The sequence below is a fragment of the Bolinopsis microptera genome, chromosome 1 (assembly GCF_026151205.1).
Source record: "Bolinopsis microptera isolate Bmic1 chromosome 1, MBARI_Bmic_1.0, whole genome shotgun sequence".
In the NCBI taxonomy this organism is placed as follows: Eukaryota; Metazoa; Ctenophora; class Tentaculata; order Lobata; family Bolinopsidae; genus Bolinopsis; species Bolinopsis microptera.
Window position 1 is genome coordinate 15,359,998 of NC_087072.1, and position 25,621 is coordinate 15,385,618.

General features: G+C 38.8%; 2 protein-coding genes across 2 annotated transcripts in view; one reads left to right on the plus strand and one right to left on the minus strand.

Annotated features, from left to right (window-relative positions):
- Positions 1-40: 40 nt before the first annotated feature.
- LOC134825958 (putative protein-lysine deacylase ABHD14B) lies at positions 41-24,640 on the minus strand. The gene is made up of 7 exons (XM_063838168.1): positions 24,494-24,640; positions 23,800-23,872; positions 13,847-13,911; positions 13,263-13,318; positions 10,676-10,783; positions 771-967; positions 41-207 (listed from the first exon to the last, which is right to left on the minus strand). The coding sequence occupies exons 1-7, from the start codon at positions 24,604-24,606 to the stop codon at positions 76-78; spliced, it is 744 nt and encodes a 247-aa protein (XP_063694238.1). The 5' UTR covers positions 24,607-24,640; the 3' UTR covers positions 41-75.
- LOC134825959 (acyl-CoA-binding protein-like) overlaps positions 5,198-25,621 on the plus strand; it is an 89,707-nt gene continuing 69,283 nt past the window's right edge. The window contains exon 1 of the mRNA XM_063838169.1: positions 5,198-5,226. The gene's annotated coding sequence lies outside the window, so the exon portion shown is untranslated. The remainder of the gene's footprint in view (positions 5,227-25,621) is intronic.

A 25,621-nucleotide genomic window follows, 5' to 3' on the forward strand; every position in this document is an offset into this window, starting at 1 on the left:
AACATCGCACTAACATCAAACTAACATAGTAACATCGCACTAACATCGCACTAAACTTTAACTCTCGATGAGAACTCATTTGATACCACTAAGAAATTTGATAAGATTCTCATGCCACAAGTCAGGATTATCAAGGTAGCAGGGGTGAGATCCTTCTGGTATCATTTTCAGGGTAACTTGTGGGATAGCTCCTAGGTACTCTTCAACCTTGGGTTGTTCAGTTGAAATTAGAAGTCGTGAAATGGATACCATCAAATGAAACCTGGCCATAAAAATATCGAAAGTATATACCTCCTAGATATCAATTTCAGAGTTTCATCTACTTTACCCCCATCCCTCAATGAAAAATATAACATTTTAGGGTAAATGCCTCAACACCTACATAGTTCCATGATACTACTGGCTCTACCAGTCGACCGAAAGTTTACTGTACTACTTATGGGCAGCATGTAATACGGTTCCATGGATTATAGATTATTTTGACTTATAGAAAATTCAGAAATTTTAAGTTTGAATTCTAAAGGTTTATCTTACCGTACCTAATATGAATAAAGGATTCTCATTTTGAAAACATAAACGCAATAACTATTATTATTATTAAATCAAGCTTCTAGTTTCGGGATAGCCTGTAGCAGGCAACGCCCGATACTAATGCTTCTACAGACCTACACTGTGCAAGTAAGTAGGTAAATATGTCCTGCTAGGCATGTGGCACTTAATACTTCAATAACTAATAACCATAAATGATTACCCAATTTTGTGTAACTCACCTGTTTTCTGAACTGGTTATCATTCTCACCATAGACCGCCAGAACAGGTAGCTGTAATGCCTGGTACTCGCTCAGTTTGTGTGATGTAATGGAGACAGGAGCAACTGGTACCCACCCTGCCAGTATGGCTGGTTCTGAGAAAACCACTGGTATTGCAAACTCTCCGCTCATTGATGGGGATACTATTACCGTAGACTCTGAAGATTTGGTGCTAATGAGAGGTTAATTTTCATAATTTAATTAATTGATTATATTCGTTTTATAATTGTGGATTAATGAGATTAATTTTAGCTACATTATCATTTATCAGTACTTTTTGGACGGGACAAAATGACAGAAATAAAAAATGCGATTAAGCGAAATTTTAATGATTTTTATTGAATTTGCAAGCTCGATAATACAGCAATTTAAACAAACTCCATAGTAAAATTAAAACGGAGCCGTCTCAAACGTTTTACATCGAGGGATGCTCTTGTTTTTATTTTATTTTTTGTTTTTTAAATTTTTTAAAAAGTTTTAAGTGAGGTTAGCAGTTCCAGATTGAAGTAATAGGATTTTAATTTTTCTAGAATATAGCTTTTATTAACAGCAGGATTTTCATTCCGCGGCCACATCTCATATAATTATATTATTTTCATATAGTAGCTCAGTTGGCTAATCCATCGGACCTGTCAACTGGCCCTGAGGGCTGAAGGGCAGCCGTCAATCTGTCAAATCAGTACCGAAAGGACCTTGGCTGTACTGCAATGGAAAAGGAGATCGGCACTCCTTCCACTTGCTTGCTAGGGTCGCCCCATTCATTCAGTGCTGTGTTTAGCCTTCAATGCACGTATCTTTATCCACGAGGTCATAACTAAAACAACCAAGAAAATTATGAGAATGGATTGTACGACATTACCACAAACTAATATCCTGATCAATGGAGACTTCTTCTCTTTTGGCTTGTGCTTTGCACACTTTAGACCACGTGTCTTTTCGTTTTGACATGTGATATTCAAAGTAGATTGGAAGTTGAACTTCTTGAAGCCATATCCTGGATTACATCTGACTGAGATGTTGCTGCCTGGTAAGTAGAAAGGTAATTTACCTGCAACCTGTCGGTGAGGATCCTTGAACTTGTTTCTCTGACACAAGGCACCGTGCTCCAACGGAAGCAGAACTCTTAGAGCGTTAAGGGGAACATCTGAAGGGATAATGAAGACGAACCTTTCGTCATTCGTTATTGAGAAAAAACAGTCGTTTCCGTTACCTTTAGGATCTTTCGTGCTTGATAATGTGAATTTCGTTCCACTGGTTATTTCAAAGATCTGGTTTTGAGTATCATTTTTACAAGGAGCAACATAAGCCGATGGTCTGCTGAAAAAGACATCTATGCTTACGCTCAAGCACATGCTCAGATTATCTGCTTTAAAGATTTTAATCTCATTTCTGATTTCATCGGCTATTTTCTCAAATAGCCACGGGATAGCCAATGTGCAATCTATCCAGGACAGCTCCGACGACTTCTTGAATCCTAAACACTGCATATTGTCTGCGTTCTTAATTATAACGCCCCCTGATTCATTACTCGATTTAATGGTGTTTTCAATTGATCTACACGGCACCAAAGGACTTCTCTCCAAATTTTTGAAGCAATCAATATCTCCGATCACAAGGGAAGCGGAGTTATTTCCATGCGATGACCAATCATAATACAATGGATAAGCGTCGTAAAGGCTGCAAGCGGATGATTGAACATTGAACGTAAATGAGTGGCAGCTTTTGTGGTACCAACAGTACAACTTGCAAGCATCCATCTTTGGAGCAGAGAAATTGGCGATAGCTTCATCAAACTCAATTTTACAAGATTCGACAGCAGTACAAAAAGTGTAACAGGAATCTAAGTTTGTAGCTGAGTCCGATGACGAGTTGAAATCTCTGCGGGGTTCTATTGATTGGCCGGACATGATAGGAATCATCACAACAAAAACAAACATCTTCTCCTTGGTCAACTTAGCTGCAGTTTTAATAAGTGTTAAACTGTCGAGGTTAAATTATTCTGTGTACAGATTAATATTTTGTTCAAATTTCACAGTTACCATCGTATAAAGTTGAGAATTTGACTAGATGCTAACAACTTTACTGATTTACAGTACCAGACATTAATTTACCAACTCAAACAATGTTTTGCAACTCGCTCTGGAAATTCTGATGATCATAAATTTATTATCAAATTTTAAGCCAAACGAAAATATCCACTAACTTATAAGCACTAAAAATAAGGGTATGTGGTCAAATGAAGAAGGAGAAACAGCAGTGCTTCCAGTCAACAAAGGGTGTTAAAAAGTGAGTCTCACAAAAGGATGAACTATACAAAATACTTCAAAGGGTGATATCGCCATCTTTGGCATTTTCTCCATCGAGAAGGGAATATTTTGTAAGCATTAATTACAGTGGGTGTGGCACGCCGATCCCTCTTTTTCGCTATTGTCGCCATAAAGTGAGAACGCTTTCAGTTAGAAACTTCAAAGTTTCTAGACATGTTTGGTTTGATAATTGAAGTGCTTTCCCAAAACTTCAAGTTGGTTGTTCACAATTTAACCGAGTTATGACCCTTTCAAAATATTGCAGATACGTGATCTTGGCACTTAATCAGTGATTTCGTCACCCAATCAGTAATCTTATCGGGAGCTATTCGCTAGCAAGCAACAATAAGACTCATTAGGCTATAACGAGCATGTTGGTGGATGACGATCTGATCACTTTGAGACTTTGAGAGTTTGAGTGAATACTGATAGTGTCGTTCCTTAAAAAGTTAAAACCGAAGAAATTTGCGTTATAGCGCTTCAATTGCTGTCTTATAAGCAATCTCCAACCCATCAGGGCATTGATTTAGGTAATCGTACTGTAGTGCGACACGTACTCTAGTGCGAAACGTACTCTAGTGCGAAGTCCGACAAAAACACCCTCTGTCGCACTAGGGTACGTGTCGCACTACGATCCAGGTAGCGTACTCTACTGCGACAAAATATCCTGACTTATTTCCAAGTTCAGGTCACATCCTATCCTTCTTATGGACCATTAAGTGATTCGTCGGGTCGGTTCACGTCACTTATTTCGAAGTGATCTTGCGAATACGATTCGTCGGACGTCGGTTCACATCACGTGTTTCGAAGTGATCCACTGATCACAATTCCTTCGGGTCAGCCACGTATGCTGTGTGTGATCCACCGGGTAACTCGTAAGCAGCATATGATCCTCATTCCTATCACACGCATCGTATGAAGGTATATCTCCGATTGGGATAACAAGTTCATATGCTTGGGCCATATATAAGGTCACGATGATTCTACCAAAGCATCGAACAACATCAACATGTCTTCTTCAATCACCTTCATTCCTGGACGCACTACTGCACTGGTTCAAGAAACGTTATCCACGACGGATACCGCTACTGCTCCGGACGTCTCAGTCTGATGAACGACACTACTGTGACCAGACGAAACTACTGTGACTACGAAACACCTAATTGCTGACGCTGTTGGACCCGTCTCCTTCGAAGCCATGTCAAAACTCAACTGCCAGCAGGAATCCCTAGCTAAGATGGCACGCACAGCTCGGACGCGGACGACGACGACAGGAAGGCCATGAGGCATTCTGTTGTTCCCCGCTCTTTGGCTGACCTTGTCCTAACTCCTGACTACATCAGAACGAACAGTGGCGAAAAGTGTTGTCGCACTTTAGTTCGTGTCGCACTACAGTCCAGGTAGCGCACTGTAGTGCGACAGTGTCAGCCTTGAAAATTCTCTGTCGCACTAGGGTACGTGTCGCACTACGATCCAGGTAGCGTACTCTACTGCGACAGTGTCGATCTTGGAGGTTTTGCACTAGGGTACATGTCGCACTAGAGTACGTGTCGCACTACAGTACGTGAACCATTGATTTAATTGATTGAGTGAAGATATCACTGATTAAGTGCTGGATCACGTATTTGCAAGATCATAAAAGGGTCATCACTCGGTTAAATTGTGAACAACCAACTTGAAATTTTGGGATAGCACTTTAATTATCAAGCCAAATGTGTCTAGAAAATTTGAAGTTCCTAGCTAAAAGCTCTCACTTTATGGCGACAATAGTGAAAAAGAGGGAGTGGCGTGACACACCCACTGTAATTAGTTAAATTTGACGAAACTTTCAGGAAATCTAAGTTTGACCCATCTATAATCTGAAATTTCTGTGCAATTCTAAGAAGAATTACGTGAGTTATTAAAGTATTAAAGGGTTGCGTGTGTGGGCAGTTACTTTTGGGCCACCCTGTATATAATATTATATATAATTTATATATATAATATTTATATATATATAATATTTATATATATAATATTTATATATATAATATTATTTATATATAATATTATTATTTATATATAATATTATATAAACTAATTACAACACTACAAATCTATTACATTTATTGAGGACCCCGAACTCAATTTTGATTCTCTACTGACTCTGCTGATCTGCACTGTTTCACTTTGTAAAAGAAGTGCGCAATGATCGGAGAAGGTGGTTTTGATGATGAGGGTAACAGGTCCTCAATCTCGTTACAGGATGATACGCCAAAGAATGACAGGAATGTTAGCGAAGATATGTTATCCCCGCAACGTTTCACACCTATCCTGAACTCATCCACATCCTCTGAAAGTACTCAACAGCGACAAGGTAACACTCTTCAATACCAGTTTGCCTACATCAAAGACGGCACTTGTAACACCTGTAATGATGTTCAAGCTAATGACACTGCTCTTACCTGCTTTTTGTGTAAATCGTCATTTCATGCTGTTTGTCGAGATGCTGATAAAGATAGGATCAATAATGCTGTAATCTGTCCTCGCACTTTCTTCAAAGCATACTCCGACAGAAACGCAACCAAGGGTGTTAACAGTTCCAGATTTGGGACTTTCACGTTTGTGTGTAATGTCTGCAAGACACACTCTGAACAGAACTCCGCAGTCAGTGCCGAAAGTAAAGTCGACCTGATTGACAGGCGAGTAGATAATCTGACCCAATCTATGGAGGACATGAAGGGTTTACTTATGAAAGTTGTGAATATGAAAACATCTCCGGACAAAACTGAAATTTCTTCTCCTCCATCTCCAGCACCAGTTGCCCCTTCATATCGCTCTGTATTAATCATGTCCAGCAAAACACCAGAAAATCAAGCAAAAGATCGCCAAGAAGAAGTTGACAAAATCATCAAAGACAACGCCATTCATGCTGACAAACGGTATGTCAACAAGAAAGGAGACATTGTGGTTGTGTGTCCGACAACAGCTGACAGGGAAAATCTTGTCAAGAAAGTATCCCAGCAACTTCCAGAAATGATAACGCACCAGCCACCAGAACGTTTGCCCACAATCTCTGTTGCTAACCTTGCTGATAATTATTCTGAAGAAGATCTAGAAGACCTGCTCCTTCAAGCTCACCCCAACATTAAGGCATTAAAATCCCAGGGTGAAACATTTTCTGTACTAAAAGTTAAACCTCAGATCAAAAACAGCAGCAAGCATCAAGCTACTATACGAGTTAGTAACAATATCAGGAAAATCATAGAACAACAGGGAGATCGGCTATACATCAGTTCGTTTAGTTGCAAAGTTTATGATCAATTTCATGTAAAACGATGCAACAACTGCCAAGGTTTTGGACACTACAGGTCGGAGTGTGAATCAGAAAAAGCTATTTGTGGTTATTGTTCCAAGAATCATACGTCAGAAGATTGTCCAGAAAAGAAAACTAATAGTCATATTTCATGCTGCATTAACTGCTCTAAGGGCAAGTATCGGGATGAAAGAAACACACACACAGCATTTGATAGGACATGTCCAGCTTATGTTGCTGAACAGCAGCATCTCCGCAAAACTATCAATTACTACAGTTCAAAAAACTTGTAAGCAGTGGTCTGAAATCCTCTCCGGCGGAGATTCTTGGCTGTTGCTGGAATGTGAGATCTCTCAATAATAAGATTCAACCAATCATGGAATCTATAATCGACCAAGGAATCTCTGTCCTTTTTGTCACTGAGACTTGGCTCACCAGCATGAAGAATGATGTTACTGCTATAACTTGATTCACTACATCAGGAAAGACTCCGCTAAATGCAGAGGCGGAGGAGTTGGAATTATTTACAATTCAAGTGATTTGAACCTTACTCCTGTGTTTGATAAGTGTGGAGATACGTTTGAAGCAGTTTTAGGCAAATTTCGAGACTCATCGGGTGATACTGTCCTCTGTGCTTGTGTTTACCGACCAGGGTCATTGACTGATGTATTTTTTGAAGATTTGGATGAGTTTATTGGGAACATATTCATGAAATACAAGAAGTTTTTAATCTGTGGTGATCTTAATATTCATTTGGATGATCATAAATCAAGAAACACGGCCAAACTGACTGAAGTATTGGCCAGCTATGGACTGCATCAATACGTGAGAGATCCAACTCACAACAAAGGACATATTCTGGATGTTGTAATCTCCTCCCATCAGATAGTCAATCCAAAGAGTGTCACAGTAGACTCGCACACCTCGGAAATGTTCCCAAACTGTGACCATTTCCCGGTTACTTTTAGCCTCACAAAAACAGTTGCAAGCAATCTCAACAAGAAAAAAGTTATCACATTCAGAAATGTCAAAGAAATTGACAAAAATTGTTTTGCGGATAATCTTGCTGAGGAATTGGTTACTGTAATGGATCCTGAGGGTCTATCACAAGCTGAAATGCCGTCATTTGAAAGCCGCATCAGCCTATACAACTCTAAGTGCCTAACTGTGCTGAATAACCATGCTCCTCTCCTCACAAAGGAAATCAAAGAACGTAAGTCTGCCCCTTGGTTCGATGGTGAATATAAAGCACTTAGAAGCCAAAGAAGAAAAGCCGAGACAAAGTGGAAAATCTCCGGATCTTTAACTGACAAGAAACACTATGAATCAGTCAGAGAGCAGTGCACAGAACTCTCAGACAGGAAGAAACATGAGTTTTTCAAAGTCGAATTCATAAAGCATTCCTATTCTTCTAAGAGTCTTTTTAGATTTGTGGACACCTTTCTTGATCGGGATAAAAGCATTGTGTTGCCTTCGTCGGAGTCTCTCAAGGACACAGTCGAAAACTTTAACGTATATTTTCAGGAGAAAATAAAGGCAATACGAAATAACTTTGATCATGTGGAGTCTGACGATCAAACGCCCTCTTACTGCGGAGAAAAACTAGCTGAGTTCTCTCCAACTACTCTAGAAGAACTAGAGGAGATAATCAAGGCATCTGAGATCAAGTCTTCTTCAATTGACCCTCTACCTGCAAACATCTTTAAAGAAAACCTTGAGGTTCTACTACCCGTCTTAGTTGACATAGTAAATGCTTCATTATCTTCTGGCAGTATTGATGGCGCTAAACTAGCTCATATCACACCCCTGATCAAGGGCCAGGGATTAGATAGTGATAATCTCAAGAATTACAGACCAATATCTAACCTTAGTTTTGTGGGCAAGTTGATAGAAAGAGTAGTGCTCAGGCGTCTAAATGAACATCTAGAAAACAACAACCTGAACATCCCACAGCAGTCTGGATACAAATCAAAACACAGCACCGAGACTCTGCTTGTGAGAGTTGTTAACGATCTACTCATTGCATCTACAGAAAGCAAGGCAACTGTTGTTCTTCTCCTAGATCTCAGCGCAGCTTTTGATACAGTTGACCACTGCAAACTACCTACTGAACATCCTCAGAAATGAGTTGGGAATAACAGGGACAGCTTGGAAATGGTTCAGCAGCTTCCTCACAGGTAGATGTCAAACGATTAAAGTTGGAAATGAGGAATCTTATGAGATAGTGATTAAGTTTGGAGTCCCACAGGGCTCTGTGCTGGGTCCGGTCCTGTTCAACATCTACATTCGCTCTTTGTACTCAGCAGCACATGATTTGAACTTCTCCATCCAGGGTTACGCCGACGATCATCAGCTGTATAAAAGTTTCAAGCCAAACGAGGAGCCCACCGTCCTTATCAACGATGTTCCCAAATGTTTCCAAGAAATTAATGACTGGATGAAAAAACATTATCTACAGCTCAATGCAGGAAAAACCGAGATTCTTGTCTTTGGGACACCGCTTGTTCTCCAGCAGCTGTCTATAGGGGGCGTGTTTGTTAACTCTGAGACGTGTGTCAGGCTGTCACCTGTTGCAAAGAACCTCGGATTTCGTCTCGACTCTCAACTAAACTTTGGTGAGCAAATCAAGCAACTTAAAACATCGTGTTTTCTGAAACTAAGAGACCTTGCTAAGATGAAAACATTCCTCACAACCAAACAGATGGGAACACTGACTCAAGCAATTGTAATCTCATCGCTTGACTACTGCAATGCACTTTACTATGGTTGTAGTCAAGCCTCAATTACGCAGCTGCAGAACATTCAGAACCGAGCATGCCGTCTGGTTTTTGGATTAAAGAAGAGAGACTCAGTCGAGGAGAAGCTCAAATCCCTTCATTGGCTCAAGGTGAAGGAGAGGATTGAGTTTAAGTTATGCTTACTGATTTTCAAAGCAGTCAATGGTGTTGCTCCTGCATATCTGTGTGATCTAGTAACATTTGTTAGTTCGAGTAGCAGAAGAACTTCCTCCTTACACCTACCCGTCGGATCTACAAGATCACACCCAAGAGCGTTTCAGACTGTTGCTCCGAAAATCTGGAACCAACTACCAATTGAAATTAAGACTTGTTCCAATGTTGATCTGTTCAAAACATTATTGAAAACTCACCTGTTTAAGAAAAGTTATGGCATGAGCGATTAATCGACAATATAATAACTTTATGTTATTTGCTTAAACTGTTTAGGATGCAACCTAATGTCATGATCTTTTTGAACTTATTAGCAATTAGACTGTTAGCTCGCTTCACAAGCATGTCATCTTCGTTCCAAAACTTTTTATGTCCTATGCATACACTCCTTGATAGTTATCTTGATCTAGTATCTTTGTTTCACACAATAGAGCATAAGTTTTGTGGTTTATCCACTGGGCTTAGAGTTTGTGTTTAAGCTACCAAATTTTATTATTATTATTTATTTATTATATTTATTATTATTTATATTTATTATCATTATTTATATTTATTATCATTATTTATATTTATTATCATTATTTATATTTATTATTATTTCTTTACTTATTATTATTTATTTATTACCATTACGATCATATTTGATATTCATATCAAATATTTATATTATAAATATTTATAAAGGAAAGATTATGAATTTATGATTTACGTTGAATGAGGCCACTAAATATTGATATTTATGTGGATCAATGAATTTTGCCCTGGCTGCGGTTTTCTATGATCATATTTCATGTGACACCCATATCTGGGGGGGGGGGAGTAACCCACACGATGCCCATGCCAATATGATCAAATGTTGACGACAAAATGAGCAGATGGGAATGAAAAATGTAAATATTGAAAATCCTTGATTTTCATCAACCTCCCAGCTCTCTCACCAAAAAGCGGAATACAAGTTGTAAAGGTAATACCAATCTCTGCCCATTTGTTTTTATAGTAACTATTATATTTGAGATAAATTGTGATTAGTATTTTGCTTATCACGTTTGTGTTAGGAGTGTTTTGTATTATAATCAGCTGTATCTTTGGTTGGGGTGATGTTTTTTTGATGGGATCAAATTAACTCAAATAATACTATTAGCTTACTACTTGTGACGGCGGACTTTCTACTCCTTTTATAAATCAAAATAACCCCGATTTATCTGTTAACTAAGACACCTTCATAATTATGAATATGAATGTTTAATTCATAATAAATATGATTGTTTATTGTTTAATTACATTGTAGTAATAGACATAGTGAGAATGTAAACCTACCTGAATCAACTTTAGCAATAAACTGTCTGATAAACTGTTCGTGTGATAAGCCCAACATTGGTTCTGAGTCACCATATCCTGGCAGGTCTACAGCAATAGCTCTATAACCTGAAATTGTTCAAAAGTAGAGAGATACTGAACAATACAGTATGGATATCAGATAAAGGTTCTAAAATAAGAGTGGACGTTATATTTGTCGTAAATAATTTTAATGATTGTTGGTAAATTTTTCCTCGTTAAGTTGGGAAGAAGTTGCCACAAAAACAAGTGTATCTCTCGATGAAAGTCAAGTAAAGCGTTTTTTATATGTAACAATGTATAGTGTATGGACACGTTCATTTGAGTTTGAGGATATTGGTAAACAAAAATAATAGCGTTTTCGACGATAGTGGCTTAATTTTGACATCTATTAACCTAGCACGTTCAGAAGTTCTGAACATTAGCCACGTAATCCATACTCCCATATGCACTGCTCAGAAAGAAAATCTGTTGTTGTTAGGCACTATAATGGTTCAAATGTCACATTTTGTGTGACTTAGTTAACTGCAGTTGTCTAATTATCATTTCTTAGTCTGAAATATAGTAGATTAGGTCAATCTAACGATTATGATACAACATTGGTTAAAGGGCACGGATCGAACGGTTACAAGGCAATATTTGGGTAACTTTGTCACACTCAGAATACCATACCTCTATTCTACTGTGAGGTGTCCTCAAAAACCTTTTAACTCATTATTTGATGGTTGATCTACCAATCATAGTCCTAAAATACGTTGTTTCGAATAGTTAGCTAATACAGGCACTTGGTTATTGAGAAATGAGGTTAATTCTGTCACAATATATGGAATTTTAAATTTTGGGCGAATTATTTATATCTGATTTTGGTTTAAAAGGCGGGAAAACTTTACATGATGACAATGTAGTTGATGCAAGTTAAGATCAGTTGATGTTTACATTGTCACAAAAAATGATACGAAATCGTAAATAGGTAAAAAACAATGATTATAGAATAAAATAGTCTCTTATAATAACTCTTATAATGACTGATGTGACAAAGTAAACATGTCTTGCCCCTATTTTGAAGATCTATATATATTCTATGACTCTGATTAGAATTCAACATTCTTTCAGAAAAAAATTGGTAGAATATTGTCCAGAACACAGCTCAAGTTTAACAATTTTAGGTTAAATTTGTCAAAGTCACTAAAAATGTGACAAAATTAACTTTTCCTGCCCCAACAATTTCAAGATAGTGTGTAAAAATTAGCATAGGCTGCTTTATAACCTATATAAATCAATCCAAACTACGAAAAAGATCTGTTAATCTGATGACGATTACCTAACTCTAATAATAACTGATGTGACAAAGTAAACATGTCTTGCCTCAATTTTGAAGATCTATAACTCTATTAGAATTCAACATTCTTTCAGAAACGATTGGTAGAATATTGTCCAGAACATCAGAGCTCAAGTTTAACAATTTTAGATTAATTTGTCAAAGACGCTGAAAATGTGACAAAATTAACTTTCCCTGCCCCAACAATATCAAGATAGTGTGTTAAAATTGGCATAGGATGCTTTATTGCCTATATTAATCGATCCAAACTAAGAAAAAGATCTGTTACTCTGATGACGATTACCTAACTCTTATAATAACTGATGTGACAAAGTAAACATGTCTTGCCCCTATTTTGAAGAGCTATACCTCTATTAGAATACTATGTAACTTTATCATCAATGAACTAGTTATTTTGCCAGCAAGGAGCTAACAGAGTTATAATAATTTTTTTGTGACGAAATTACCCTATTTTTGACCATGTTGCGGTAGTTTAATTGTGACACCGTTAACATATTACCACCCGATAATGATTTATGTGACTGGTGCGTGGTACTAGCAGTGTTGTTTGATCCATAGTACATAATATAAGGGGTTTAAGCTGGTATATCATTATTTGTTCAATTTCACACATGTTCAGATATCATCAAGATTATGTGACAAAGTAAACTTGTTTGTGCCTTCTGTGTTTTAATTCCTTACGACTATATGATATAATAACAATTCCTAGCACTTCCGGGCCATCAAATATACCTACACTACTCAGCATTGCTTATCATTGTGCCCTAAACATTCTTCACATGTTTTCTTAAATGTGTGACAGAGTAAACCTGAGTGCACCATCTAACGAAAAAAGTCGTCAAATATGTAGGTAATGGTCATATGTACCCATCTAATCAACTGGACACTCAAAAATTTGGTCAAAAACGGCAGCAAGGGGTCTATATTTACTCCGTCACATGTTTATAGTGTGACAATGTAACCATTTCCGTGCCTGCCGTATTTAAGCGATATCTTATCACCTGATTAAGATATCGTTGAGTGACAAAGTTAGCATAGAGAATGAGACGATTACCCTAACCATCAAGGATTTGTGTAATTTCATAGTGTGACAAATTCAACTACACTGTGCCTTTTAATAGGGTCACTTATATTTACCAATATCCTCAAACTCAAATGAACGTGTCCGTATACTACATAATATCTAAGTAAATTCTCGTAGTTTAAATTTCTATTTCTTTATCAAATTACCATTTTGAAGTAGAGTGTCTAGCGTTCCCAAAGTTTTCCAGTTTTCTTTGCTGAATCTGGGGCAAATGAATTCGTTTCACTTATGGTTATTGCCTGCCATAAAAGAAAACAAATTGACTTGAAACAGTATTCAAGAAAAGTGGTTAAGTTGGCTCACTGAACACCATCGTAATTATAATTCGAAAGATTCTCTTTGCCTGTCTGTCTGTACGACCGCCCACGTGCAAATCAGATGAGAAATAAGAAGTTAGGTCAAAACCAAAAGGTTGCATAGCAACGGTGTTGTAATGCACACGTACACATGCATAGATTGTTGGAAAGGCATTTTTATCAGTTTAGTGGTAATTACGTTGTGTTTAAAGTGTTTTACATTTAAATCGGCTGTATGTTCGGTTAAGATGAACATTCAAAGAACATTACTGATCACTAGTTTCATCCCTGTTACCACAGGCTTTCTAGTTGTATATATAAGAACTTAATTATCTTGTAATTTTCAAACTGATACAGTACAGTTTGCTGCAAAAAATGTCTTGTAATTCCTGAAACAACTTTATTCATTCCTACTCATAGATCAGATGTCACACCTCATTCCATGAAGCAGTAGCACAGTTAGATGCGAAGAAGCTGGAGAGTAGTCATAGTAAGCAACCTGTTTGAAAGATTGTTTTAGTATGTCTGCACCAAGTCATTTAACTTTTTTCTGGGTTATTGATCAATGGAGGGATCGTTGTTTTACAAAATAACTTTATCTAAATTATAAACAATTCAATTTGTGATGCAAAATTTTAAAATTGAATCTACAACTCAGTTTTATTTTGATCGATTGTATCCAATGTCAGTCAATTGCGAGATTGGAGCTTCTCATCTCAAATTGATTTATCCAGTACTAGAAACCCGCCGCTAGTCGAAAGCTTTGTTCGAGGAAATTTTAAGCATCAGTTATGTTTTAATTTCTCTTCATCATATAGCCCCAAAACAATACTTTTTACCGCATCAAAAAATTTCAATCACAACCAAAGTTATAAATATATATAGGTATATAGCGTCATGAGGGTAAATGTGAGCTAGTTGTGAAATTCTGACGTAGCATACAGCATAACACCGCGCGTTGAAATCCGCTGTAGTCGAAAATTTTATTAAAGGACACTATAAGGGAGCGAATTTATCGTTCGAATTTATCGGTCATCGCTAGTCAATGGTCAAACAATCCAACAAATATGCTTTAGTTCCCGAACCCTGCTTCACTGAAAATATATGAATTACACATTTGAATCATTTCGGTAAATGTCAGGTCCCTCATCGTCTCATTTGATAGATCTGTTCAAATTGAAGTTTTTACGTATGAAAGAATTGTGATAAATAAAAAAGGAAATTTGTGCTGAATGAAATTGGTAAAATGACATAATCTATCAAATGACTTTAGATCCTAAATCAAATAGGTTAATAAATGGATATTTACGTAGGTTGACAAAACGTTAATTCAAAATTATTATCATTATATGAAATTATTATATGAAAATTTATTGCTATGAAAATAAGTAATAGCTAGTTATGAAGACAATCCTTGAACACGGGATTCTGAGAAAAGGAGACAGAAGCAGAGAGAGATAAGGAGAGTTAGAGGGGATTTTGGACGCGACCCTTTCAAGACAGTCAAGGGAGTGCTAAATCCAAGTCCAGTGGGTGAGCTTAAGTGTTCAAAGGAGGAGCTAGATGATCACTTGGCCAGAACGTACGGAGATCCAGCCCGGCAGCAGCCCCTTGGTATACTTGAGGGTCTGCCTGAGTGTGCTCCTGAACCCTCTGTTGCCTTTGACCTCACAACGGTATCCAAGAAGGAGTTTGAGGAGGTTGTAAAGAAGGCAAGGAGCAAGAGTGCCCCGGGTAATAACGGGATCCCGTACACAGTGTACAAGAGATGTCCTGGTATTGCCAAGAATCTCTGGGACCTGCTAAGAACTGGATATAAGTTAGAAGAATATCCTGACAATTGTAGGTATTTCGAGGGTGTCTACATCCCAAAGGCGGATGGTGACTTTTCACCAAGTTCAGGACGGCCTATTTCCCTGGGTAACATTCAAGGGAAGATCTATTTGGCGATCCTGGCGAAGAGGTTGACCAGCTTTGTTGTCTCGAATGGATATGTAGACCTCTCTATACAGAAGGGTGGTGTGCCAGGCGTCCGTGGGTGCACGGAGCATTTTGGTGCCATGTGGGAGGTACTGAAGGAGGCAAAGGTCAAGAAGAAGGATCTAATAAAGTATCTGGTCAAAACCTGGCACAACTTAGCGAGTTTAGAAGGTTTGAGATGTTATTTGTGCTCCCTAGGGTCTCTACTTCAAAAAAAATTTGGGTGGATAATTTTTTATGTTTGTTTAAACCCGTGACCACGCCCTTTTTAAAGCGTGGGAAAATTTTCCCAAAATTATTGAAATTTGCCTATAATATTTGATGGGGGTCTCTAAATGGCTTGATATGATGCCATCAGTATTACTAGAACATAATAAAATAAAATTTGGGTAAATAAAAGTGTAGTGGCACCCTGACCACGCCCATTTACACAATTTTTGGCGGAAAATTCGGAAAATTCGAAGTTGTTCACTCTAGCAGCAGGGAGGTGTTTAGTTTGTATTTAAACTGCTGAATCGAGTTAAATGGGTTATATAAGTAACTTAATTCAATTAATTGGGCATGTTGAGCCATTAGTTTAGCCTTTGGGGAACCACGCCCATATTTCATATTAGGCGCGTATGTGAGAAATTTTTATCTCAGCTTCTGAAGGCCGTAGAAACTTAACTTTGGGCTTAAAATTACCGCAATATGTAAGTTTATATTGACACTATTAAGGTGCTGAAGCTCTCCAGGACTTACTTTTGGATAAAAATGAGAAAAACTGATATAATTTACTGAAGCGCATTAACAAACAAAAAACTTCCCTAGCAGCTAGGTTAAGTCAAGTAGGCAAATCAATGTATAAAGTTTTACTCGACACGGTCGAGTAAAATTCGTAAGGTCTTAAGGTCATTCTGGGCTAGAATAATTTGATTTTGGGTGCCCACGTTTATCAGTAGTCCAACCCTGGCCTAGGTAGTAAAATTTCTACATTGCCCTCAGGCGCAAATATAAGATTTTTCTATCCATCTCAGCTCCTGAATATTGTAGGACTTTCAAGATAACCACAACAGCAGAATGGCCATATTGATATTTATATACAAGCTATGAAGCAGTATGGGGTCTATAGTGCATAGTTTTTGAGATATTTATTTTTAAAACATGATTTTTAAATATATCTTGCGCTTAAAAATACAACAAAGGTTCAACACTACCGCATTTATGTACCAGCACCATCAGCTCATCTTAGAAATCACAAACAACCCGCCGGGCAGCTATCTCTAGTTAAGCTTATTTCAGTACCCGTTGACTATAATATATGCCCACTTTTATGTCAGTACAACCTCATCTAGCAAAGTCCAGCTGAAGCAGGAGGCCGACTTCCAGGTCCCCCCATTATTAGGGGTCCCATGGAGATCAGATCATGTCACTAATCAGTGACGTATAATTAGTGATGTGATCCATCGGTAGAATTTAATTGACCTAGAAATGGGCGAGATACAGGGTAGAGTTCACATGTTAACTCTGTATGTATTATAGCTGTGCATTAAGAAGTAAACATGATCTGATGATCTTTAAGATTTGACCGCTCGACTCGTATATCACATAAGGGACTGGAGCTCTTGCTAAAGCTAAGGGGGGGGGGGGGGGGGGGGGTCTCGTATCTAGGGATGTCAGACGTACGTGCCAAAGGCATGCAACAGGAGTGAGCCGATCTGATGTCGAGCAAGTATTCTCTGAAATAACGTACTATATACAGACAAACTTGCCTAAGCTAATGTCTATAGTTGATTATTTCGAGAAGACTTACCTTGGGTCAGTCATTGTGGACAGTGAGGTGAGGCTGCTCCCTGCATATCCCTTAGGAATTATTAAAGAGCATAATCACTAATTATGCGTCACATCACTAATTATACGTCATATGATCTGACCCATAATAATAGGGGGCCTGGAAGTCGTGCAGCCGCTGAAGCTACTAACAGTTACCTCCAGCCCTATCCTAATATTACTTTTCCCTCCAATTCTAGCTCTTTCCAGTGACTTCAACTCCATTCTAATTTTTTCAAGTGAATGATTTTGTTTCCATTGTAAAATTTCACCATTTTCACAATTGTTCACCATTGTGACCCCCAGTTCTCTTCCGGTATTGGGATGGCCTGAGATGCTTATATCCTTTTCAGTAACCCTAACCCACTTGCGCGCATGGCCCAGACTATATCAATGGACGGCCACGGGAGGATAAAAGTACTTTCATACACACCAGCATCCTCATTGATGGCTTAAAATGAAGCTAAGACATACTCCTATCAGATCCACCATAAGTTAGATACCATAATAATCATTAAATGTGTCTAAAATGAGGAAGCTTTGACAAGTGCGAGTGGTTTTTGCAAATTTTGGTATAAAACGGGCCCTGAGATCATATTTTTCTCATTAAAATCACATATATCACGAATATTCATGTGTGTTGGGTGTATCCTCATTGGTATCAACCATTTCAATCATCTAGAGCAGCTTTCCTGATTCTTTATCTCATGAAAATGGGCAAAAAAGCTCATTAAATAGTCCAAAATCGGTCATTTTCGCCGCTTTAATAACCTCATTCCTGGCACCCAGAACACTTTGGGTACTCAAAACATGATTTTTCGGATACCTCAGACCCCTAACTAGCACATGGAGCCAGAAAGAACAGCATGTAGGGACTTCTAAATTTCCATGGTTGAGAACCCAATGTCACACTATTCGTTCATTAATCCTGCTTTCACTGGTATACTAGTTGTAGGGGGTTAGTCCTACGAGCCAGGGAGTGTGAATCTTAGTGATTGGCCGACATTACCCGGTTCCGGTCCGGCAAAATGCGGCAAACCAAAATATCCTGTCTTTTCCGGTCCGGTGGCCAAAACCTTTGACCGGTCAGTTTCTTACCCTCTGCTCTATCCAGCTGCCACTGGAAGCCTACTATTCCAGTTCTTCTGCCAATAACTTCCTGCTCCATCCATTTGTGTTCTTCAAGTAACTTTATCATTTTCCAGCAACGACTGTTGCAATTTACTCTATCCATGTAATAGCATCAACATCCTACAATTAAAGCTCTTTTAAAATGTTCCAAAAATGATTACTTAATATAATGTGAAAGACCTCCAAAAGGTTGCTATAAAATTTAGATTTGTAGGATACTGGTGATAGCTAGCAGGCTAAAAGCTACAATTAGTTGAAGAGGGCAGCAACAGGGTAGAGTTGGAGCCTAGAGATAACTGAAGGTTAGTTGCTAAAACCGGAATTTACTTGATGAGATTGAGGTCAGTGGAAAGAGCTAATATTGGAGGGAAAGGATAATAGCAGAAGATAGCTAGAGCTGCAGTTAGCTAGTGCTGGAGTTTCCTAAATGAGATTGAGGTCGGTCGCGGTGGAAAGAGCTAGGATTGGAGGGACAAGTAATAATAGGATAGGGCTGGAGGTAACTGTTAGTAGCTTCAGCTGGACTTTGCTAGATGAGAATGTACTGACATAAAAGCGGGCATACAGGGTAGGTTGAAAATAGTGTGAAGATTGTAAAAATCGATAATGTTTTATGTATATTATAGTCAACGGGTATATTATAGTCAACGGGTACTGAAATGAGCTTAACTAGAGATAGCTGCCCGGCGGGTTGTTTGTGATTTCTAAGACGAGCTGATGGTGCTGGTACATAAATTCGGTAGCCCAAGATAAATGCGGTAGCCCAAGATACATTTAAAAATCATGTTTTAAAAATAAATATCTCAAAAACTATGCACCCCATACTGCTTCATAGCTTGCATAATGTATATAAATATGGCTATTCTGCTGTTGTGGTTATCTTGAATGTCATACAATATTCAGGAGCTGAGATGGATAGAAAAATCATATATTTACGCCTGAGGGCAGTTTAGAAATTTTACCACAGCTAGGACAGGGTTGGACTACTAATAAAAGTGGGCACCCAAAATCGAATTATTCTAGCCCAGAATGACCTTTAGACCTTACGAAGGACACTGTGTCGAGTAAAACTTTATACATTGATGTGCCTACTTGACTTAACCTAGCTGCTAGGGAAGTTTTTTTTGTTAATGCGCTTCAGTAAATTATATCAGTTTTTCTCATTTTTATCCAAAAGTAAGTCCTGGAGAGCTTCAGCACCTTAATGGTGTCAATATAAACTTACATATTGCGGTAATTTTAAGCCCAAAGTTAAGTTTCTACGGCCTTCAGAAGCTGAGATAAAAATTTCTCACATACGCGCCCAATATGAAATATGGGCGTGGTTCCCCAAGGCTGAACTAATGGCTCAACATGCCCAATTAATTGAATTAAGTTACTTATATAACCTATTTAACTCGATTCAGCAGTTTAAATACAAACTAAACACCTCCCTGCTGCTAGAGTAAACAACTTCGAATTTTCCGCCAAAAATTGTGTAAATGGGCGTGGTCAGGGTGCCACTACACTTTTATTTACCCAAATTTTATTTTATTATGTTCTAGTAATACTGATGGCATCATATCAAGCCATTTAGAGACCCCCATCAAATATTATAGGCAAATTTCAATAATTTTGGGAAAATTTTCCCACGCTTTAAAAAGGGCGTGGTCACGGGTTTAAACAAACATAAAAAATTATCCACCCAAATTTTTTTTGAAGTAGAGACCCTAGGGAGCACAAATAACATCTCAAACCTTCTAAACTCGCTAAGTTGTGCCAGGTTTTGACCAGATACAGGATTAATCTGAGTGTAGTTTGGCTTGACCTGGCTAACGCTTACGGAGCGGTACCCCATGTTCTGATTGCCAGGGCCCTCCGTTTCTACAACGTCCCTGAGAAGGTTATCAACATTATCCTACGGTACTTCTCCGGGGTATTTGGAAGGTTCTCCTCAAGAACGGTGACATCAGACTGGCAGCAGTTTGAGATAGGAATCTTCATGGGGTGTGTGATATCAGTCATCTTGTTTGTCTTGTGCATGAACCTTGGGCATGAACACCTAAAGTCTAAGGTTCCGAGAAGCATTGAGTACATCAAGGATGACACACCAATACCAACTCTGAAGCTGTTTATGGACGATAGCTGTCTGACCACCGCACGTGCAGAAGATATGCAAACGTTACTCAATGTGTTTCAGAAGTACGTGGACTGGTCCAGATTTAAGTTAAAGTCGTCCAAGTCCAGAGCACTGGTGTTGAAGAAGGGAGTGGCTGTGAGGTGGGTTGAGGAGGTAGTGGTAGGAGAGGAGGAGGTGGAGAGAGAAGAGTTGTGTTTGCAGTTGGGTGGTGAGGTGATTCCGAATGTGTCAGAGAAGCCGATAAAATTCCTTGGGAGATGGATAAGAGTGGAAGGAAATGACAAATCAGTCATCGATTCAACCAAGGTCGACCTTAACACTTTTCTTCGGAGACTCGATGAAAGTTCCCTTACTGGACTCCAGAAGTGCTGGGGATATCAGTACATGGTCCTTCCAAAACTGAAGTGGCCTCTTGCCATCTATGATATTCCGATCACAACAGTTACCAGATGGGAACAGAATACCAATAGTTTCCTCAGAAAGTGGTTAGGGGTGGGGCACACTCTGAGTGGTCTTTGTCTGTTCAGTCAATCATCCAGTGTGGCCTTACCGGTGAGCAGCTTGACAGATACATGGAAGATAGAGAAATGTCGACTGTTGCAATCTTATCAGACATCTAAGGATGACCTGATTAAAGCAGTCCAGCCCCAAGTTCGTTCTGGTAGAGTTTGGAGGCCTGAGACAGAACTGGAAGAGGCCAGAAGAGATTTGGTCTGTGAATCGGTGCGAGGGATGGTGCAACCTCAAAAAAGAGTTGGCATCGGGTTTGGTGACTGGAAAAAACCTTGGGAGAGGATGGATGAGCGGGAAAGAGAGAGGGAGGTTATGCTGAGAGTGAAGGAGAACATTGAAAGAGAGAGGGAGGTGCAAGTAGGTTCTCTGGAGATGCAGAGCAGGTGGGGTGAGTGGAGAGAGCTCGTAATGAAGACGGATTTGAGCTGGCATACACTTTTTAAGTATGGTGACTCACTTATTGGGTTCATGCTAAGTGCTGTGTACGGCACCCTCTTAACCCCCTCTATGGTTTCCAAGTGGAGTGAAGATGAGGATGGGAAGTGCAAGTTATGTGAGGAGAGGATGGGCACCATTCAGCACATTTTGGCTGGGTGTAAGGTGGCCCTTAGTCAAGGAAGGTATAGATGGCGGCACGACAAGGTTCTGAAGCAGATCTCTGAACAGGTTGTCTTCCATTGTGATCGCCGAGTGAACACTTATAAGAACAAGGCCGGCAATGGAAGACAGTTCGTTGATTTTGTTCCTGCTGGGAGGAGAAAAGCAGGTACAGACGACCGGAAGGAGAGTCGTGGTTTTGGGATCCTGAGTGGGTATCGGGATTGGATAGTGCTGTCAGACCTTGAGGGGCAGCTTAAGTTTCCCAGTGAGATTGTGGAAACACGGCTGAGGCCGGACCTTGTGATATTCTCAAGGTCGGCAAAGACAGTTATTTGGTGGGAGCTAACAGTACCATCTGAAGAGCGGATCGCTGAATCGCACGAGTACAAACTCGACCGATACAGTGGTCTGCAGGCTGAGATTCAGGCGAAAGGTTGGTGCTGTTATAATGCCGCAGTCGAAGTTGGAGCTAGGGGAGTGGTTGCGCAGAGTTTGGAGAGAGCTGCGAGGAGGATTGGTTTTAGGGGAAGAGAGCTGAAGAAGCTGGTACAGGACAGTGGGAAAGAGGCAGCCCACTGTTCCAGATGGATTTACTTGTTATCGAGAAAGAGGGAGTGGGAGTTCAGGAAGGTTGGAGCTTGAGAGTTCACTATAACATCTAGAGGTACCATAAACGTTATCTCGTCGCCAATTGCGAGCTCTAACGGGTCTCCTCAAGTGACTCTCGGATCAGATGGTGGTTCAAGGGTGGACTGCTGGGGCGCCTGACAGGAAACCGTATTGCGATTAAAGCCCCGAAACGGTGTCAGGTTGGTAACTGATGATTCTGATCCAGGCTCCTGTGAGTTTGCTGTTGTATCTCAACTTGCTAAACTGAGGCATCTCCGCATCTTGGGTGAATATGCGTACATCTTCATACTAAACCCAGGTGTGGCATGTGTCAGTGAATACGGGCGAGCGGATGCAATAGCGAAGGTGGTGTGGCAAGGCCTAAAAGACACAGTCAGATAGTTGTCAGCTCGCTGACTGTAAGGGAGAAGGTATATCCGTATTTCGCTGCTACTGATGCAGTCCTTGATCTGGCAATCAAGGCTTCTCTGTTTTTCGTCTAACTATGTACCGTTGGGCTTGTGGAACCCGTAAGGGGGACATACATAGGTTAGAATGGTTTTGTGCACCAAGAGGAGTGAGGGAATGAGGGTTGAAGAGAGATAGCTTGAGAGTTGTTAGGGTGGTTAGGATCAGTAGGTGGAGTGTTTGGTTGGAGATTTCTGTTTTTGCTGTATAGCATTTTAGTCACTCCGCAGTTTATTAACTGTGTCTCAACTCCGGTAAAATGACATAATCTATCAAATGACTTTAGATCCTAAATCAAATAGGTTAATAAATGGATATTTACGTAGGTTGACAAAACGTTAATTCAAAATTATTATCATTATATGAAATTATTATATGAAAATTTATTGCTATGAAAATAAGTAATAGCTAGTTATGAAGACAATCCTTGAACACGGGATTCTTTGCAATATTGCCCCGACTTGACAGCACCAAGATATCCTTAGGATCGTGTGTTCTTGACAAAGCTTTGTTCGAGGAAATTTTAAAAATCAGTTATGTTTTAATTTCTCTTCATCATATAGCTCTGTTATACTGTAGACATAATGGAATTTATCTAACAATGGCGACAGCGTTGTTAGTATTCGGATTCCCAAAACGATACTTTTTACTGCATCAAAAAATACCAATCACAACCAAAGTTATGAATATAAGTCATAGCGTGAGCGTAAATGTGAGCTAGTTTTGAAATTATGACGTAGCATACAGCATAACAACGCGCGTAGTTAAGATGTTTTTGCTCGCGCACGTGCATTTTAACGTTGCTACGCAACAGCGCAGTAAACCTTTGCTAAAATAACGACATTATTCTAACGGTTATTTTACCTCACTTCCGACGTTAATTATAAAAAATCTAAAGCCTAAATCAAAATTCTAAGAATGCTATAGCCTATTCCTATCCTTTTTCTACAACCCTGCTAAAAATGGCGAGGTTTCAACTCCATTTGCGAGCTGGGTTTGATTTCACCAGAGGGTCATTTTGAGGTCGATTTTCGGTGTTTTTTCTTCTATGTCCCGTTGCCGGGGAAATTTCGTCAAGTTTAAATTATAATATAGATGAAAGTAATAAGTTCAACAATATGTTAAAGGCTGTTAAATGTTAGCATGGTTAGATCTTACCTTGCTTCCACTGACATCTATGTGTAAAGGACCTTGATTCGGAGTTATTGGCATGTCTGGTGTATCAAATGCCCTGAAAACGGGGAGATTTAGCTAAAGGAGGTAAAATTATAAGAATTAAAATGTTTCCTAAGATCATACCTACATCTTTGATCATGGGTCTTAGTGTTATCTTGTTATTTATACTATACAATAGAATAACAAGGGTGCCTTTATAAATATGATGGCTGAATTATTGAAGAATCCTTTACTGAACAGAAGCAACCATCGTTGTACTGTGAAATGTTCAGCAACACCATATCGTATAACACATACACTTGTGTACATTTAATACAAATGGTGTGCCCATGATAGCCACCTTATTTATTGCATTAGTTAAAATCGAATAACTTGCCTTCTGCTAATAAGCCATTATCATCTACAAATTGAGCATCTTGATAAATCTAAAACAAGCTTATCTTATTCATTCACTCCCTACTGAAGCTTCATCAATAGTGGATTCTGCAAATGAATATCATGTTTCCTGTGAATTGTTGACTTGTAAAAGGTCAGACCTGTTGAATCTATACTCTATGCTCTCTGGAAACAGCGATTTTCAAACATATTATAACATGGACACAATACTAAAATCCTACACTTCATTTTTTGTATAATTTATAATTCAGTAGATATTTTAGATATAATAATATCCTACCTTTCCTCCGAGAAGCTTCCTCCGAAATAAACGATCAGAAACCCAGTAAAGAAGAACAAGGCAATGTATAAAAAAGTTCGGTTGATCTGAACATTCTTAAAGTCCATAATCATCAGTCGTGCATCGTGTCTGAATTGTAAATTATGAAATAATATAGTCAAAAGTACAGAGTACACATAACACTGTGCATGTGTACTAAGTTCGAAGTTAACTCCAATTTATAATTCAAATTGTGTAGTATAGAATAGTTTAGTTTCAGTACTGTTTTAATTATTTAACGGTGTAGATTTATTATTATATACAGTCTCAATAGGAGGTCCCGACTGCCTAGGCATCAAACCTTAGCAGTCAACTAGGGTCAACTGACCCTAGGGACCAGAGGAGAACAAGGAGTAAAAAATTAACGTTTCTAGCAGTGACATAACGTTGCCTGTTGACTAATAGAGTGACAGCCTACTTATTTACAGTTGTTTTGTGAACATAATGGGTATATTTTTGGACCTAAAGGCTTTAGTATGGCAACTTTAAAATTGGTTCTTTTAATCATTTATTAAATATCAGTTTAAAAATATATAAATCTGGAATCTGTTCACACTGTGAACCAGTCCTATAAAAAACCCTCTTAAATTAAATATTAAAAACGTCTCAACAATAGAAATAGTCATACAATTAAGAAATTAAGATCTTCCGTCAGTCAAACTCTGCTGCTACTAGATGATTGTCTAGTAGCATGATTGTTTTTTTTTGTTCTTTTTAAAAACTGCAATGAAGAGTGCGGCAAAGCTAACCCGGTCCCCTAATCCTAGGTTAAATGTGATCGCCTCAAAAGAGCCCTTAGCTGTCTAGCTGAGAAGACCTGAAAAGTGGTTACTGGAGGAAGAAGTGTCAGGAATTCTCGATGGTTTTTTAGCGCTAATTTCGGACAGCACAAAATTCTTGAAACAAACGCGTATTGTAGCAGAGGCTCTTACGGGCAAAAAGACGTGTTTTCTGCTACGAGTTTAGAGACCTAACCGCTAATTGGACACAATAGTATGATGTCTAAGGATCGATAATATGTTAAGAAGTATAAATTTGGACTTATTAGTCACGTGCTATACCAATGCGCGTTTTAAACTTTGACAGTCT

What these genes read in the sequence shown, in the direction of transcription:
- LOC134825958 (XM_063838168.1), bottom strand. Translation starts at nt 24,606, where the DNA reads ATGATTATGGACTTTAAGAATGTTCAGATCAACCGAACTTTTTTATAC. An exon ending in TAGATGTCAGTGGAAGCAAG is followed by an intron (nt 13,912 to 23,799) that starts GTAAGATCTAAC and finishes TCTTTCAAACAG; the next exon opens with GTTGCTTACTATGACTACTC. An exon ending in TATTGCTAAAGTTGATTCAG is followed by an intron (nt 968 to 10,675) that starts GTAGGTTTACAT and finishes CCAAATCTTCAG; the next exon opens with AGTCTACGGTAATAGTATCC.